This window comes from Phoenix dactylifera, chromosome 1, assembly GCF_051530095.1.
Source record: "Phoenix dactylifera cultivar Ajwa chromosome 1, Ajwa_hap1_PhDact_Kaust_v1.1, whole genome shotgun sequence".
NCBI lineage: Eukaryota > Viridiplantae > Streptophyta > Magnoliopsida > Arecales > Arecaceae > Phoenix > Phoenix dactylifera.
This window is the reverse complement of record NC_143190.1, coordinates 10,884,769-10,903,752: the sequence shown is the minus strand read 5'-3', so window position 1 is coordinate 10,903,752 and position 18,984 is coordinate 10,884,769. Positions and strand designations below refer to the sequence as shown.

The 18,984-nt window shown below is 35.9% G+C and overlaps 1 protein-coding gene across 1 annotated transcript; it reads left to right on the top strand.

The window, feature by feature from the left end:
- Positions 1-2,115: 2,115 nt before the first annotated feature.
- On the top strand, positions 2,116-17,784 carry LOC103724169 (flowering locus K homology domain-like). Its single transcript, XM_039114246.2, has 7 exons — positions 2,116-2,368; positions 4,584-4,873; positions 13,752-13,998; positions 15,728-15,876; positions 16,003-16,263; positions 16,369-16,563; positions 17,348-17,784. The coding sequence occupies exons 2-7, from the start codon at positions 4,595-4,597 to the stop codon at positions 17,534-17,536; spliced, it is 1,320 nt and encodes a 439-aa protein (XP_038970174.1). The 5' UTR covers positions 2,116-2,368; positions 4,584-4,594; the 3' UTR covers positions 17,537-17,784.
- The last annotated feature ends 1,200 nt before the right edge of the window (positions 17,785-18,984 follow it).

Genomic DNA, 18,984 nt, shown 5'->3' with positions numbered 1-18,984 from the left:
ATTTTTATAAGATAAATAATTTATAGGAGTAATAAATATATTTTTATAGAATATATTAATAATTAATATATTGATAAATATATTAATATTTTATTATAATATATTTTATATGATTAATAAATATATGATAAGGGCTACTAAAAGTAGAATATATGATAAAATTATGGAGCTATTATAAAAATTAGCATATTGACTTATATTTTTAAATCATGAGAATTAAAAATACATAAAAAATCCATCTAAGATATATTAGGGGTATTTGTGGTATTATGTGGTCAGTGATTTTGGATTTCCGTACCATACTAAACAAGTTACTCATGGATATCCGGGGATTTTTAATCACTAGACTATGGCCTACCAAACATATTGATCTTAGATCACTGGAGATCAAATCACCCCAGTATTCGAATCACCGTGGTGATCCTGTTGGGGTTACCAAACGCCCCCTCAATTTGTTTAGCAAACACATGTTAAAGTGCCACAATACTTTAGAAATGTAGTTACCAAATAGCAAACAACTTTTTATAAATGCTCTACTTTAGAAAGCTCTATTTCTAAAAACTCTACTACCAACAGCTCTCCTAAATAGGGCCTAAGGCTCCGTCTGGAAAAGCTTTTGGAGGGCCAAAAAATACTTTCTGACCCTCCAAAAGCATTTTTAAATAAAATTGAGGTGTTTGGTAAAATTTTTGGAAAGTTGTTTTAGTTTTTTCAGAAAGCTAAAACAACTTTTTGGGAGAGGCTCCAAAATAATTCAGAAAGGTAAATGGAGCTTCTCTCAAAAAGCATTTTTACGAATTGTCGAAAAACTATTTTGAGTTATAATATTTTTTTGGACCAAAATACCATAATAAAATATAATAATTACACAAAATATTTCTTTATAATAATATTTTATACCTTTATTATTGTATTATATTGTAAATATAATATTATATTACATTATATCATAATACATTAATATGTTATGTTAAATAATTTAATATTATATTAAATTATTATGCTATAGTATATAATATTATATTACTATATTATAATAATATTATGTTATATTAATATTATACTATATTATATATTTATGTATTAATATATTTATATTTTATCATGTTCTGTTGTATACTATTATGACTATATTTGGGAAACTGTTGGCAGTAGAGCTTTTGAAAGTAGAACTGTTGGAAGTAGAGCTTTTATAAAAAGCTATTTGCTGTTTGGCAACTACATTTCTAAAGTGATGTGGTACTTTAACATGTATTTGGTAAAGAAACTAATAAAGTAATTTTGTATGACAAAATTACCATATTATTATAGTATTATATAACAGAGCATAATAAAATATAACATATATTAATACATAAATATATGATATAGTATAATATTACTGTAATGTAATATAATATTATTATAATATAGTAATATAACATTATATACTATAGCATAATAATTTAACATAATATTAAATTATCTAACATAATATATTAATGTATTATGATATAATATAATATAATATTATATTTATAGTATAATACAATAATAGGAAATAAGAATATCTTTTTTTTGCACGGAAGGAAATTTGATCCACGGCTAGGATTCTTTGTTAGGATTCCAACAGATTTTTAGATTTATAAAGGAAAAAAGTATGGAATTGTTATATTTTATTATGGCTATTTTGGTCAAAAAAACAGCTTTCCGACAAAGCTCAAAACAATTTTTTCGGAAAACTCCAAAATGGAGCTTCTCCCAAAAAGCTATTTTTAGCTTTCTGGAAAAGCTAAAATAGTTTTTCAAAATTTTTAGCAAACACCTTTTTTTTATCCAAAAATACTTTTGGAGGGCCAGAAGGTACTTTTTGGCCCTCTAAAAGCTCTCCAAACAGGATCTATGTAATGTTCTTTGTGGTCATTTTATCATACCCAAAATATTTTCTTAGTTTGTTTACGAAACATATGTTAAAGTTTCACAATATATTAAAAATATGATTACTAATTAAGAAACAACATTTTGTAAAAGTTTTATTTCTAAAAATTTTATTTAAAAAGGCACTACTTTCAAAGATTCTACTGCAAATGGCTTTCCAAATGGGAATAAGTCGTAATTAAAAATATTTTTGTTCACGCGCACGACACAACTCTACCCAAAATAAAGGCGCTTCAAAGCCGCACCGTGAACCCGATGTCGAAAACGCAAGCCGCCGGTTGTTGATTTTTCTGAAGGGCACCAAATCAACAGACGAAAGACCTATAAAAACAGACAAGAACCACTGGCTCTGGAAATCCAGCTGCGGCCGCCCTCTCACCCCTGAAACCCTTCCTACCATTCGTCGTGATCGCGTGCGGCCCCGCCATCGACAGCACCTCTCCCAAAACCCGTAAGTATCAAGAACCCAGAAGAAATTTCCTGGCTCGTTCTAGGGTTCTGTGGATTTCTAGGGTTAAAATTTTAATTTGGGTTTCGGCAAGGTTAAATAGAGATATCTAGGGTTTGTTTGGCGCTTTGGTGTGATCTTGCTTGTTGTCTTTCTATTTCTTGATCTTTTCTCGCACTGATTCATGTTTGGTTGGTTTTATGTGGATTAATGGGTCAATCTTTGGATTCATGGGTTTTTTCTCTATGCACAGTGTTTTATGTTAGAGGTTTTAGATTTGTATTGCTTTCTTATACTCTAAGATGCTCTCTGCCTCTGAAAAGATAAGGAATATACACCGAAATCATATACAGCATTAATTTCACGGTTCCTGAGAAGCCAATATAAAGACTGAATCTTGGATAATGTTAATCAAGAACAAGAAATAATTGATGAAATCTGCTAACAATGCGTAATTTAAAATTTTTAGGGTCAAAAAGGGTTATTTTTTTTGACCTTACTGATGAAATCTACGATGGTTCATTGGAATATCAGGTAGTATACTGGTCTTTATTGAAAGAGTAGAATAGGCTCATCATCTGATGCAGAACCGATGCAAGAGGGATAAAATAAATGGGAAAAGCAGGGATTCATAGGTTTCAAGAACTAGTGGAAAGGAAAGAGAGGTCTATGTCAATTTAGGCCAAAAACTTCTCCATAGGTCGTGGACTTGGGTTCTGGTTTTGGTGAACTACTCGTTTCACCTAATGCTTAGCATTACACTCCGCATCCTAATGGAATTCATCACTTGTTAACAAACGTATAGAAAGAAAGATGATGTCTGGCTTATTCTGAAATACAACTTTGCCAAGCCACGTGGTCAGACCACGTTTGTAGACAGCTGCATGAAACTTGTTCAATATTTTCAATTATAATTATTTGTACACTCCGCATCCTAATGGAAGTCATCACTTGTTAATGAACGTATAGAAAGAAAGATGATGCCTGGTTTATTCTGAAATACAACTTTGCCAAGCTATGTGGTCAGACCACACTAGTAGACAGATACATGAAACTTGCTCAATATTTCCAATTATAATTATTTATTATGCCGTTTCAGATATTTCTGTTGTTAATGATATCAAATTGCTCAGAAGGAATGAATGTTTAATGCAGCTGGAAGCTTTGATTATAAGCAGGTTTTTAGCATGCTATGGTGTTCTAGCATCTGACTTGTTCTGACAAACAATTCCCCAAGTTCTTATAGTGCATATAATTCCTCCCTATTGTTTGATATTAGATCTATATCAAATCCTTTTCTGTGGCATCTCTGATACCGAGCCTAGTTTGATGGGATCACATTGCAAATTCTTAGATGAATGAGAAGCTCCTAAGTTTTGGGTTATTCTACAAGCAAGAAATGTCTAGGTAATTCACATGAAATTCATGCTGTTTCTAACCAGTCTTTGCGGTTGGGCAAGATTATGGAATTGTTACCACTTTTCAGCCGACAATATCCTGTATGTGTCATAATTTGGTTATTTTCCCTTTTTTTGTTTAATGTTCAATCAAGGATGTATTAATCCATGACATATAAAGATGCACCTTTCATGTAACGACTGATATAGGTAGGGGAATTGAGAAAATCATGAAGAAACTAGAGGAGATATAGATGGACAATATGCATAAGATTTGAATCTTCTTGCTAACTTTTATGATGCAGTCTTGATTAGGTATGAACAGAGGCTGGAATTATATATTGCAGTCCTGCATTAGCTGGGGGTTGATGCTTGTAGATACCCGTATGGTTTATAGTATTTTAGTGAGTAGTGATTATAAATATGAATAGCTGTGCTAGCTTCTTCATGTCCAATTGCTTATTGATTCTTTTAACAAAATCAGTAATTTTGCTTTGCAATTCCTGGCCAAACAAAGTACAGAACATATCTTCATCAAAATGCTGACCATGTTGTCCTCTCCGGGGGCTTACATATATTATGATGAAAGGTCTAATGATAAAAAAAAGTTTGTAATAAGCACGAATAGTTTCAGTCTTTTTCACATCCTTATGCTTATTGGATTTTTCCTGAGACTGTTCATATTTTGGCATGATCTTAACTTTGGAAGCATTGAGCAAAAACCAGATTTTACTTTGAAATTATTATTTTTAACTTGTAATTATTCACTTTTTTTTTTGTAATTGCAAATCATTAATTGATGAGAGATATCCCTCTTTCAGCTCCAAACATTATGGATGCACATGAGGAAAATTTGGCTGAGCAAGACATGGCTGGAGCAACTGGGAACTCGGACAATGAGAATCAAGGACAGGTTGATAATTTGGGAGCTGAAGTTAGTGAAAAGAGGTGGCCTGGGTGGCCTGGAGAGAATGTTTTTCGAATACTAGTTCCTGCTCATAAAGTAGGTGGTATAATTGGCCGCAAGGGAGAGTCTATCAAAAGAATGTGCGAGGAATCAAGAGCTCGTATAAAGATTCTTGATGGTCCTCCTGGCTCACCAGAAAGAGCGGTAAGTGACTTGGTTATATTTCTGTACTTGAGTGGACAGTTCTATACTTATTACGAGCATAGAACTTTAGTTTAGTCAAATAGAGGCCACAAAGGCATCATTGCAGTCTCTTCTGCAAGACAATATTTCAGACCCTTATGCAGTCAGTCAATGACCAGTAAAATTGAGTTTGTTATATGGAAAACTTTATGATCAAAAATTTCAGCATCCATTCTCTTTTCTTTTTGTTACAACTTTAGAATCTTTCCGTTTTGCACCGTATAATGAATCAATCACCATATGCACTTTAATACATTCTAGATATGGAAGGAAAATGTCCTTTTATTCCTTGTTGCCTGCTCTATGATTGTATAAAAACATGCATCATTAGATACACATAAAACAACAAACTACATATGTTTTAAGGCCATGATTTTATGCACTCACTATACTTGGTGATATGCTTATGTCCTTATGCTAAATATGGTTTTTTTCCCTCAATTCACCAATAATTACCTCATCATCAAGTTGATTATATTTGATTCTCTTTTTGCATGTGAGAATGCTCTTGTGGGGGGACACAAGCTAGAAAGTTCTCATATCTATCCTTTCTTATTAATCGGGCAAGGATATCTTGTCTCTCAGTTTATCCTTGTTGAAAAGTTCACAAGTCTCTTCTCACTGTGTTTAGATATTATAATGAGTTTGATTGTTTGCTTTAACATGATGCAAATCTTGCTGAAATGAACTTGAATCACAGAATTCCATGGTTGCAAGAAACTTTAAGTTACAAATTCTGAGTATACATTTAATCTGACACAAGCAGACTGATTTAAGTCAGTAAATTGTAAAGATGTATTCTTTGATTTATTCATTTTTTTATTATTTGTGGACTATAGGACAACATGAATAATTTTTTAGGGTATTAGATAACTATGGCTGGTGAATGAACTCATGGAATCAGAAGGATTTTTTGATGTGGAACATGACAATTTAGTTTCCTATGAGCTTTGCGTAGTGAAATTTGAAAAATTTAGTCTGATTTTGTTTTGGAAGGAATATATTGTTAGGAATTTTTCTATATTTTTTGCTTAGTCATTTGTCTTTTTTTTTTTTTTTTCAAATTCCCAGATTTCTTGAATTTCACCTCTCAAAGATTTTGCTTGGTTTACACACACACACACACATATATGTTTATATAATGATTGTAAAATTCATTGTTTCCTCAAATTTCTGGAATGAAATATCTAAGTGCTTCAAAATTCAAATGCGTCTCAATATTCACAAAGACAAGTTCTATCTTGTGAAAACCCTTTTAGATGATCTACTATGTCGACGCAAGCGACCTCATTTCTGTTGACTCAAGGAAAAAAAAAGAAGACATCTGTACGCGTTTATTTGCGTTATGACCTAACAAACAGATGCTCAGTAATAGGTTCAAATCAGTTCCATCTGAAATGGCCTCTCTTAATCTTGATATTTTGTTTAAGCTTTTGCTGAAGAAGCTTTAAATCTGGCAAGGGAATTTCTTTGAACTAAAGTAGTTGGGGCCTTCCAGTTGTGTCCAAAAATGACCATTTTATCTTCATTCTTCAGCATTCCTTCTGAAACGCTTTTTTTTTTTTTTACATTTTTCACTGTCAGTGGATCCCTTATTTCCATCCAGCCCTTATCATTCTTTTTTCCTTCAGGTTGTAAGCATTCGTGTTCCCAATTTTGCAACATCTAAACTGGAGCATTTTTTTGATTCTTTATGTGATTTATTATCTCCATTGTCATTTTTTTCCCTTTTGGATACACATAAAGTAGGCCTTCCATCTGGTTTATACTGCTTCATGACATAGAAATTGATATCACAGAATTTGCAACTGATGGCTTTTCATGCGATTAAGGAAAGACCACTACTTTTCTTGAGGGTTGTGCTAAGTAGATTTGCCAGTATGCCTTTTTTTCATATAGCCTAATAATTATTACTACGTGAGAAATGATTAATGATGAGTCTCACAATGAAATGCCAATTATAGCACCTGTAATCTTTCCAACGACAATTGTATCTGAATTTTTGACACAGAAACTAAATATTAATTAACATCTTGGTCCCAAAGTTACTGACTAGTTAAGTTTGTATAGATAAGATATGATACTCAGATGCTTTGTAACCACATTAATAATCAAAAGGGAGAATAATATCACCTAAAACATTCCACGAACATTCCAACTTTACCACCTTCCATCACAATAACGAAATGAATCTTTGCAGGTTCTGTCTGCAGAGCTAAGGCAACAAATCAAATCACCACTGTGAATCCAAAATAGAAGAAGAAAGGTTCAGTTTGCAATGATCAGTCTTTGAGCACCAGTGCTGCAAATTTGGTCTAAGCCCTTTCTATGTTTTGTTGGATGAACATCCTTGCCAAGAAGCTCCACATACCATCTGGTAACTTCAATCCCAGTTGACTAAATTTTTAACACTTGGGCTAATTCATTGAACAAATTTGGTAAAAGCAAAAGGGGCATAATTGCAAGGGAAACTACTTGATGGCATTGTAGATGTAACCTATATATTGGTGGCAGAGATACTTAATATTTACCAAAAGTTTTTTTGTCTTCATTGAGTAAAAATAATAAACACTTAACCTATGAAATAAGAAATGAGAATTCTTAAATGCCATTTATCAACATGCTTTCTATCATTGTATGTATGAGTTTATGCTGGAGATATGGTGTCTACCATGGTCCAAGAAATTTAACAAATCACACCCCCTCCAAAAAGAAAAAAAATACTCGTATGCCTCCATAGGTAAATTTTAATATTGGTTAACTAAGATGATTTAGATATAATCTTCACCGTGTAACTCATGCCCAAAAATATGTAATTAATCAAGTGGGAGACGAAGACCGATCATTTACCTCCATGTCTAAATTGGACATGAATGGTTTCATTAAAGTTTTGTAGAATCGTGGTTCTAGGTATCTCCCATTTGATTTTCTCTTCCTCCTCTCTCTCATCTCTCTCTCTCTCATATCACAAACAGAGATAGCCCTTAGTTAAGTTAAAGGAATCCCCTTTGTAATGCTTATTTGGTCTTCCCATGTGCAAAAGCTGAACAATTAGGTCATCATTAGCTTTATCTCAGTTTTAAGTGGAACCTATTGGTAATGATATTTGGTGGGAGACTTAAACAGACTCTGACAAGTAGATCTTTTGAAAAAAATTGACTGCTTTTTAAACATAAATTGATATCAGTGTTTTCATGGAGTAACAGTCGCTATAGATAATGGAAGAGACATTATGACTGCAGTTTCATATGCCATATCTACCAAGTGATGTAGCAAGCTCATGTATACATTTGTTTCAAGCTTGTATTTTCATCTTTTTGTTGCCCATACTTGTGCTGCTGTTCTCATCTTTATGAAAACATTGAGCTTGAAACTTGGCATTAAGAAGTTTCTTTATTGTTTCTTCATCCTTGCCTTTCAGTAACGTTCTTAGTGGTTAATCAGTAAAGCATTTCGGCTCCCCTCCTATAGTCTTCTGAACTCTTTATTTGCCCACCCAGTTCTTTTTTATCGTTAGCCTCTTTTTATGAACTTAAGGTTTTTCTGCAAGCAGCATCTGCCCTGCTTTTGGCCCTCATAATGATGTTGGTCCTTGTTGATATGGTGTTCCTTTTTTAAATTACAGTTGAGGTAAAACCTTCTTTTTATTGATAACTTTGGTGAGAGTGATACTTTGAGTTTCATGTGCACATGCAAATTGATGGTTTTTTAAGGATTGCACACTCTTGCGCCAAGCTAGCATATTGAGACTTTAGATATTTGTATGTGACCTGGCAGAGTGGTGATAAGATGTCATATTTCCCAGGTCTCGAGATCCTATCAAGTAGGTAATGATTTCATGCATGTTTGCTCTTGTTTTGAGTAATAGTAAAGAAATATGATAACATCAAAGAAGAGTCCAAGAATATGACTGGGTTCATGCTTATTGTGAAGATGTCATATTGAGACTTTAGATATTTGTATGTGACCTGGCAGAGTGGTGATAAGATGTCATAATTCCCAGGTCTCGAGATCCTATCAAGTAGGTAATGATTTCATGCATGTTTGCTCTTGTATTGAGTAATAGTAAAGAAATATGATAACATCAAAGAAGAGTGCAAGAATATGACTGGGTTCATGCTTATTGTGAAGATGTGAAGCAGAGGACGAACCCTTGTCAAATGAGGTGCTAACTCTATTGCTTTTTTGCCGAAGGAGGGATGATCTTGGGAACCTTGTGGTATGCTGCGGTGGAGGTATGGCCAAGCTGCTTATGAAAATCCAATAAATTGAAAGACTCTTTGTCAAATTCTAATGAAGTGGATGAGGTACCATCTGCACAGAATTTGCAAAGAATAGTTTGTACAACCTTTCCCTCTTCTTCTCTGATAAGGTTGGCACTAGTTGGTACTCGGTAGCATTGAAGGCAAAGTTGCCCACGTTAAGGCCTTCTTCAAGATACCATAAGGGCCTGCTTGGACAACCGAGATCCTTCTCATGCCATTAGAGCTTCCAGCAGGGATTTTAGTCATTTAGAGATGTCAGAAGAAAGGTCATTTTGATTGGCAAATGGACACAACAGATCCTGTTTTTGAAGGATAGCTAAATAACTTTGAGAAAAGTGCTAATTATCCCTACAAATCAGGTTAGATGAGAACCAGATTGGCCGTTTAACTCTATCTATCTCCTCTATCCTTTTTTTTTTTATAAATAGAATTTCTCTCTGATCAACCCTTATCATCCTGAAAATGTTTTCCAACATCTAGACAGGCCCTTGTTCAGCTTCGACATCCTACTGCATGATCCTTCATAGTTCTGTCATTCATGAATGAATGGATAAGTAAAGTTTTGTGTCTCCATCTCACTAAATTTAATCCTTTAATGTTTGCTTATAAACAAACATACTGCTCCCCTTAACCAAAAAAAGGAGGAAAAACCTTGCAGGATTTGCATGGAGATACGTCTTCTTGTCATTTCAAATTTGCAGGTGGAGCTTACTTTTTTTGGCCTTGCATTTGTTATCAAATCTCTCCACTTTTTGTCATTTTCTTGTGGTGCTGTCTTGATGCAAGAACTATTTTGTCATTTCTTCACCATTTTTGTGTGAGCTTTTTCTTCACCATCGAAATGTCAATTAAAACGTTAATTTAATGGAACTAAGTTTTTTAAAGATATTTACTAGACATTATTATTATTCAATGTAGTTAACCAAATGATCTAGATATTCCTGGAGAGGATAACAGAGATAAGAGAGATTCATGTAAGAAAACACAGTCATCTGTCGGTGATCAACTGACATATAACAGGAGCTAAGCTATGATGAAGAGGGGAAATGATTAGGCACTCCAAAATGGGGCGTATCTTCAAAGACTGAAATGGGGCATATAAACTAGTTCATGACCCAAAAGCTCTCGTCAGAATTTAGGCACTCCAGTGAATTATTAAAATATCTTAATCATACTCAATCTTCTAAACAAATCTAAGTGGGGAAGTAAAAGTTCTCTATGTGCTTTTAGGCTGTCTTTTGTTGTAGAGAGCGAGGAAAGAAAATTATTTAGAGGGAATCTTCTTTTCCATTGTTTGGCAATGAAAACAAAATTCATGGATGGAAAGTAAGTCAAAAATAGAGGGCCGAAAATAGAGCGCCCTGTCTTTCATGGATGGAAAGTAAGTTGAAAATAGAGGCCCGAAAATTTCTCTTGGGGGATTTAATTTTTTTTCTTTTTTAAAAGGTAACAATTATGAGAGAAATTAATAAAAAGGCATGTGGACCAGAATAACTCAACCCTATCTAAACTACTCTTTTATAACTTCCTCTGCAATTTTCTTAGTTTAATGAAGGACAAGAAAATTTTCAATTTCTTTCTTTTTGTTTTCTTTTCTTGCATGAGTTTATTTTTCATTTCTTTTGTTATATTGACAACCAAAGGGAGCCTAAGGGTGAATCTGATGATCATTTGCTTCTCTGTTCTTCCTTCTCAAGGAAGAAAATTTGACAAAGATTCCCAGTGCATATGTTTGTGTGTGTATATATATGTATGTAGCATTAATGTGCATATATATGTATATATACATATGTATGCATGTATATACATATGTATGGATGTGTGTGTGTATATATATGTATGTATGTCTATATATCTGTATATATATGTACATATCTACGTGTGTATATATATGTATCTATATATATCTATGTATATATATATATACATGTATATCTATGTATATATATATCTATATCTGTATATCTATGTATATATCTATATATATCTACGTATATCTATGTATATATCTATATATATCTACGTATATCTATGTATATGTATATATATGTATATATCTATATCTCTGTGTGTGTGTGTGTGTTGTGTGTGTCTATCTCGAAAGGAGCCCCGTTCATCTTTATATGTGTGTGTGTGTTTGCGCGCATGTGTATGTATGCGAGCATTCAGCTAGTGACATCTCTCTTGAGCCTCATTCTCTAGAAGTAAGGACACAGGAAATTTGGTTGAGTAGGAGAATTTTCAAAATATGGTTTCTAATGTTGAAGACTTTTGGGAAGCAGCTTTTTCACTCAATATGTCTATGATTTGGAGCTAGATAATGTTTCATCAAGAAATTGAACATATTTGACTATTTTCTTTGTTTGGTAACTAAAGTTATCTTCTTGTCTCTGCAGCAATAATGTTCATGTATCATTACAATTCTGAATAAGGGCTACCAATTCTTTTAAAAAAACAGATAATTGCAAGGCTGAAAGATGTACTCAGTTGCATTAATAGTTAATAAGGATGCATTATAAATATGGATGCAGTCTATAAAAATATAAATTTTGAATGAAGATAACGCTTAAACTGTCAGTGACAATGTAGAGAACAGAGGCAAGAACCGGAATCATGTATTTTCAATTTTTTGCAGACTTTTACAAAATATTCTGTTGCAGTGTCGCATACACAATTTGGGGTGAATTATCAGGTTTAGAAATCAAATCTCTTTAGCATACCCTCTTTTTTGCCTCCTTTTATAAGATGGCACTTGACTAAAACGATTTTAAGTGCCATCTGAAGACGCTGTCAGAAACTTAGAGATAGCCAAATTTGGATTCTCATGGAGCACTGTATAGGGAGCCATCAGATTACTTCTAAAACTCAATTCTGACATCTTGAAAACTATTTTCAGAAAAAAAAGAAGGGGGTGGGGGTGGGGAAGAAAAACAGAGAGAGAAAGATCCTGATACTCGATAAAATAGCGGATTTGATAAAAATAACCTGAACATCAAAAACATAACTAAACCTCCTAAACATAGATCCACATGTATCAGCAAGCACTCTCAAATGACTGTTAAGTCTACACATGGAGCTCTAAACTCATGTGGTGGGGTTGGGGTTTAGGGGAGTGCATTTTGCTCCTCATAGCTTGACCAATTTAGGGATCAGATGATCTGAGATGCTAATACAAGTGCATTGACTTATGGAAACACTTAATTGTTTTGTCATAATAATTTTTCATATACAAATAGTGCTAATGAGGAAAGTGTTGATTGAATTGAGGACAGATTTATGTTATGACATGCAATTGTTAAGAGTGAATTTAACATGCAAAATTTAGTGATCATCATGGAATCTAACGTGGAAACTGCTACATAATCCTATATTGGAGGGGCTGGTGAAGTCCAATCGGAAGAACTGACGATATCAAGTACTTAAATACACATCTTTGGGGTTCTGAATAAAATGATTATGCATTGAGATTAAACTAGTGCTCAAAAAGTTATTTGTGGCTTTGTGGAGGGGGGGGGGGGATTCTGATACCAAGGTAGATTTTTTTGGCAATGCTGAGGAAGTGACAGCATCCGGCAAATGTGTGAGTGGTGTGAAGTCCACATTTCAACTTTCACCATGTCATTTAGACATCAAGTTATGCTCATCAGGACTTGGGTTCAAGCTTAACCCTATACAGACTTGCTGCTCTGTGGTTTAGTTGATTGATTTATTGATGACATCAGATCTTGGAGAATGCCAGGCTATGCTAAACAGGAAAGCTGTAGGTAAATATTAGATAAATTAACTTAAGTTGCATATGTAACATGCAACTTCATTGTGATATTTTTGTGTAGATATGGCTTCAGAAAAGGAAAAAAATGGATTAGGTTTTTTAAATGGTTTTGTTTGTTATGTTGCTTGTAGCAATAAGTGTATGAGCATACACCTAACTAGGATTGCTTTAACAATTTTTGTTGCTCTACTTCTACCTATGAATGCTTTTAACATGAAGGAGCTTTCCTAAATTCCGAAGGTTCACAGAATTGCTGAACAGATTTTGTTAATCTGACCTCTTTCCATGAAACGCTTGATGGGATAATGAACGAGATTTATGATATAAGTAATATCCTTCATGAATCAATGTACACCATACTGATGCATTTTGTTTTTGTTATAACGTTGTCTATACCATTATTTTTGGTTTTATTTTTCAAAGTATCTTCTGGGAGAAACTGATGAATTCTTATAACCAATTATGGATGCCTTCATATGCCCCCCCACCGACACACCCCCTCCCCTGCGGAAAAAAAAAACAAAAAAAGGGGTAAAAAAAGGTTAGCCATCCTTTAATAGTATGGTTACTACTTAATACTCGCCATCATATTTATGCCTCTTATCCTTTTAAGGACCTTTCTTTATGTTCTGGTTGAAATCATTTTTATTTATTTATTTATTTGCCTAATGATTTATGCAGATGTGCTCGTGTGCAGGCCTACCTGTATGCATTTGTCTTTGTCAACCTCAGTATGCTGTTTTCAGGTTTTTGCTTCTGCTTGAAGCTGATCTTTTTTTTATTGTTCTTGATTCTTGTGAAGGTAATGATATCAGCGAAGGAGGAGCCAGATGCACCCATTTCTCCTGCTATGGATGGTCTGCTAAGAGTCCATAAATGTATAATTGATTATACAGATGGCAGATCTGCTCAAGCTCTACCAGGTACTGGCAACATGGTACCAACACGGCTACTGGTAGCAGCTTCACAAGCTGGAAGCCTTATTGGAAAACAGGGAGCAACTATAAAATCCATACAAGAGGCGACTAAATCTGTTATCCGTATTCTTGGTATGAGTGCTCTAAACTTTATGTTTTTTGTGTATTGCATCACTGATTTTGGTGTTCATTTGTATGATAAATTAAATTTTGTTTTTACATTCCATGCCATTCTGTTTCCATGACATCTTGCATTTTGTTGTAACTAAATTTGCCATCTTGTCTTGATTGTCGATGTGGCTTATATACTCTTGCATGAAATTGTTCATAAATGATATGATGCAACTACATTTGGCTTGCAAAACAAAAAACAATCACTGAATTGATTGATAATCTATTTCCTTCATAAGTTTTGTTCTTTGTATGCTGGGTATGGTTTTAAGAAGAAAATAAGAGGGAGGGGGGCATGGGTGATTAACCTAGTGAATTTTTCAGATTTTGAGCACAATATCTAAAAATGGATTCAACTTCCACAAACTTGCCTTAACATGTCTAGAGGATATCACAAGAAATTTTGACTCAACATTTTTTTGGTGGTTGAGGGTGAGCTCTGGCGCAACAATAAGGCTGCTTATTATGGATTCCAAACATAGAAATAGTCTCTCTGCATGTGGGGTAAGGCTGCATACACCTTACCCTCCCCAGACCCTATAGTGGCAGGAGTCAGGAGTCTCGTGCATTGGGCCACATTTTTTTTATTTTTCTGGTAGTTAAAGCCTTCTTGTGCCATTGTGAATGTTCTGAATGCACTGCAAAATTAAAATTTACTTGATATTTGTTCTCTCACCCTTTTATTTCTTTGACATTTAAAATAATCCTCATTTGGCATTCTGCCTTTTGCTCAATTCTTATTACCTCATTATATTGGTCTAATCCAATTGTTGGTTCTTATGCTAAATTGTGAAAAGACCAACATCTTTAGGATTGCTCTTAGGCTGCTTTGTGAAAGCAGGGGGATCTGCAATTGCGATAACCATTTCATCCGCCTATATTATTCTGGGAAGCATGATGACTAAGTTCTTTTCTCATTCAGATTTTCCTGTGTTCTTCCTGTATTACGTATCCTGAAGTTCTTGACGTGTTTTCTGTGTACTTGTTGAGCTCTAAAGCCTTTGAAAGCAGAAGTTGCCGGCCTCAGGAGTCAGGACATACCTCTTTGTAGATATTGTTTTTCGTTCCATGCTGACACTTGTTAAATTTGTATTTGGAGAAAGATGCTCCTATCCTTGTGCTCGAAGAAAGATATATCTTCTCAAGCATGGAACAACAGCTATTCTCAAGGACTAATAAATAACATTGCAACCTATTAAAGTCATGATGTATGAAAAGACACCCAATCAGCTCTCCGATTAATGACACATAAGAAGCATTTTCTGACGATATTGTCTCATTTCTGCCAGCATTTTAGTAACCAGTATATTCTCATCTACCTTGTCATATTATAAACCCTATCCTGGTCATCTTCATGTAGGATTTGCCCAACTTTGGTTTGTTGCTGCATAAGTGACCTCCGAGTCACGAAGATACAAGGAACGCAAGCACTTGTCTTTCCATAGGGGAAAAATACACAAAACACAAGCCTGAATTCTCTTCAGTTTATGGTATTTCTAATGTAGAATTGGGAGGTTTTACTGTGATGATGTTGATTCTTTTTTTTTTAACTTACAGCCAAAAGGAAAGTAGTCTTAGTATTGCTGATTCTTGATTGTAAATTTGACTATATTCTTTTCAGTAATCATGATATTTGGGACAGATATTCTTGATGTGGTATTCAGCCCTCACATTCTTGGAATTTCTGCAGAAAATGTACCTCCTGTTGCTTTGCAAGATGACAGAGTTGTGGAGATACAAGGAGAGCACATGGGAGTTCATAAAGCTGTCGAACTTATTGCAACTCATTTACGGAAGTTTTTAGTTGATCGAAGTGTCCTCCCCTTATTTGAAATGCAAGTAAGCTTTTATTTTGGAGCATGGTATGGGAAGAAATGGATTAGGCAGACTATAGTTTGTCTCGGTGAAGAATTTTTCCTGCATGTATGCTAACCTATCAAAGTTTGTTTCATTAACTCTTCGCAGATGTCAATGCCAAATATGCATATGGAACAGAACAAACCACCTCCTCAACCCTGGGTCCACCCTCAAAGCCTTCCTCAAAATCCTGGTGGTCCAGGTTATGGGAGCAATCCTCAGTTCATGCCTCCACACCTGCCTGACAATTTTTATCCTCCACCAGGCCTTCCTCCCTTTGAAAGACAACCTCATCATGGTATTTCTGCGTATGGACAAGATGGACCACTCCTCCGTTCAACTCCAAATCAACAGCCGACAATCTCCCAGGTAGGTTCTGTAAGTAGTTTCTGGTGATATTTAAGACGATGCCAACTAACTCTCCTCCAAGATGGATTTGCTAAACAAACTTTGTTGCTCTCGGTCTCTTGACAGGTCACAGATTCAATGCACATCCCACTTTCCTATGCTGATGCTGTAATTGGGACAGGTGGTGCAAGTATCAGCTATATCCGTCGTGCCAGTGGGGCAAGCGTAACAATACAGGAATCATGGGAATTCCCTGGACAGATGACCGTGGAGATTATTGGGAGTACTACACAAGTTCAAACTGCTCGGCAATTGATCCAGGTATAGTTCTTCCTCTTACAATCTCATGCATACGAGCTTCATTTTACAGAGTTTCAGATATATTTAAACAAATTTGCTCTTAACCATTGTACCACTGATAAGCAGATTATTGTGTTCATCTTTTTTTTGTTCATTGTTTTCTATATATATTGGCAAAAGTAAATATGATTTAGAGTTGATATATGCATAAGGAGACCGATGCCTCATTTTGATGTGTATGCCACGTACATGGATATATCATGCACAAATGTGCAACATGGAGAAAGATGTATTTTTATGTGGCTCAGACTACTGCATATTCCATCCGGTGGAACAACTTAACAAGGATGGGGAAAACATGTATAATGGTAGCAGCAGAATATGTTAAACAAGATGGGAGAAACAAAAAGTTGATTTGGCACAAAATGCCTCATTTGGTCATCAAGGGCAACTAACAGTAGAATTCGGTAACTTTGCTGGAGTCATGAAATTTTGCTAGGAGATACTTTCATCATCTGTTTAATCTGTATCTACAAATCATAGCTGTCTTTAGTCTGTCAAGCAATCTGAAACCCAGGAAATACCACCCTCTAGTGTAGTAAACCATGCTAAATGTTGTTTATTTCGTCATGGGCATTGGCTTTTTTCTGCTGGGGTAGTCACTACAATTTTCAAGCAGTGAAGAATCAAGCGTGTCTTGTATGGATGACTCACCTTAACAATCCATGTCCTGGCTCCACCAATTTGGTCATTTTTCTGTGCGCACCTTCATTGCTGACAGGCATCATTGTTGTTGCTGTTGCAGAATTTCATGGCCGAAGCTGCTGCTCCGGCTTCAGCTCCGGCACAAAGCGCAGCGGCTCCTGTCAATCAGGGATACAGTTCTTACCCATCACATGGGCCCATGTATGGGTCTCCTCCAGTCCACAGTGCGCCTGCCTCCTACAATGCTGGAGGATACGACTCAACCTATGGAGCAAACTACAGATACTAGGCAGTCGAGAAGCTTGTTGAGATGATGACATGTCTATTTGAGATCCATTGTCATGGATTATTTGGACTTGTGGATTTGTGATGAGGTGGATACCAGCTACATTTAGACATCTCTTGCCTGGTCTCGTGTCAGGTCAACACTGGATGTTTAGCATGCCTTGCCCCCCTTCCATTTTGTCCCCTTCTCCTTGTACCTGTGCTTTTTACAAATTCCTCCCTCAATTTCTCGCTTTTTGATTGTTGTGCGCATTCTTTACATCCCGTGATGGTCTTGATATTTCTTGCTGAAGTTTAATTGCCTTTTTTATTATTGCCTGCAACGACAGTACCTGCATGCAGGGCATGTACCGTCCTGGTGAGTAGAGAAGATATGCCTATTCTATTTGGCTATGTAGCTGCCGTTGAAGAGCGAGCTGCTCTGGGTGTTGTTGGGCTTTTCCTCTACCAGCTGCTCGGCAACGAGGTAGATGGGAAGGCAAGCCCGAGGTCATGCGAGGGTCAATTTGGTCCGATGGGATCGGTCCGGGATTCTCGACTTCTCTCCGCCTCTCCGCCCTCTTCAAACCCTGATCCTTGGTCTGTACCGTGTCGCTGGTCACCGGTCCAAGCAAGGCAAAGGTAAGCAGGCGACCTCACCCGCATTTCTCCTCTCTCCTCGTATTCAAATCCTGCCCGTCGATGCTGAGGGGCAAGGGGACGAGGCCCCTTCCAACGAGCACAACTGCCACGGCGCGCCTTTTTCCCGGCCCCGTTCAGGCCGCCCTGTACCGGAAATCTGCCGTCGCTGCTGTTAGGGAACCCAGAAACGGTTCTTATTGGGACGACCAGAACTCGGATGTTGGATGCTGGATATTGATGAGGGAGATGGGGATATCAAGCTTAACCCTTGGCTTCGTGTCATGGAATTTCTTGGTGCGTTCATTGTTCTGTCTTATTTCTCTCATATTGATGATTCCAATGTTTTTTTGATGTAATGCTGTCATGATATACGGAACGAGGGCCTTAGCCCGGTTGGGTTTCGTAAAAAAACTTTCTGGCCTAATGTGGGCTCGAAGGGCGGAAAAGGTTTCGGACCAGACTCGGGTAAGGGAGTAGGCCGGCCCGGTTCAAACTCTAACTTGTGCTTTTAACCCCCAGAATCTTTGCTGCCTATGTGGGATCGATCTTGCAGAGAGTTATTATTATACGAAGGCGCAAAACAATGCTAAGCAATGTACGAATAAACTTGAGTATCCAACCTTTTTTGTATTAAAATATTGCATGCATGGTGCCACCTAGAGATTTCATTAACAAGGTCCATAACAATGAACCATGACCTTGCTTGCCACGGAACTCGCATCGGAGTCATCTAGCTTTTCAAGCTCATGGTATGGACAACTCAATTTAGCCCATTGTAACGCAAGAATGAAGCACTCGCTTTTAGCAACGTACTAGGTCATGAAGACCATC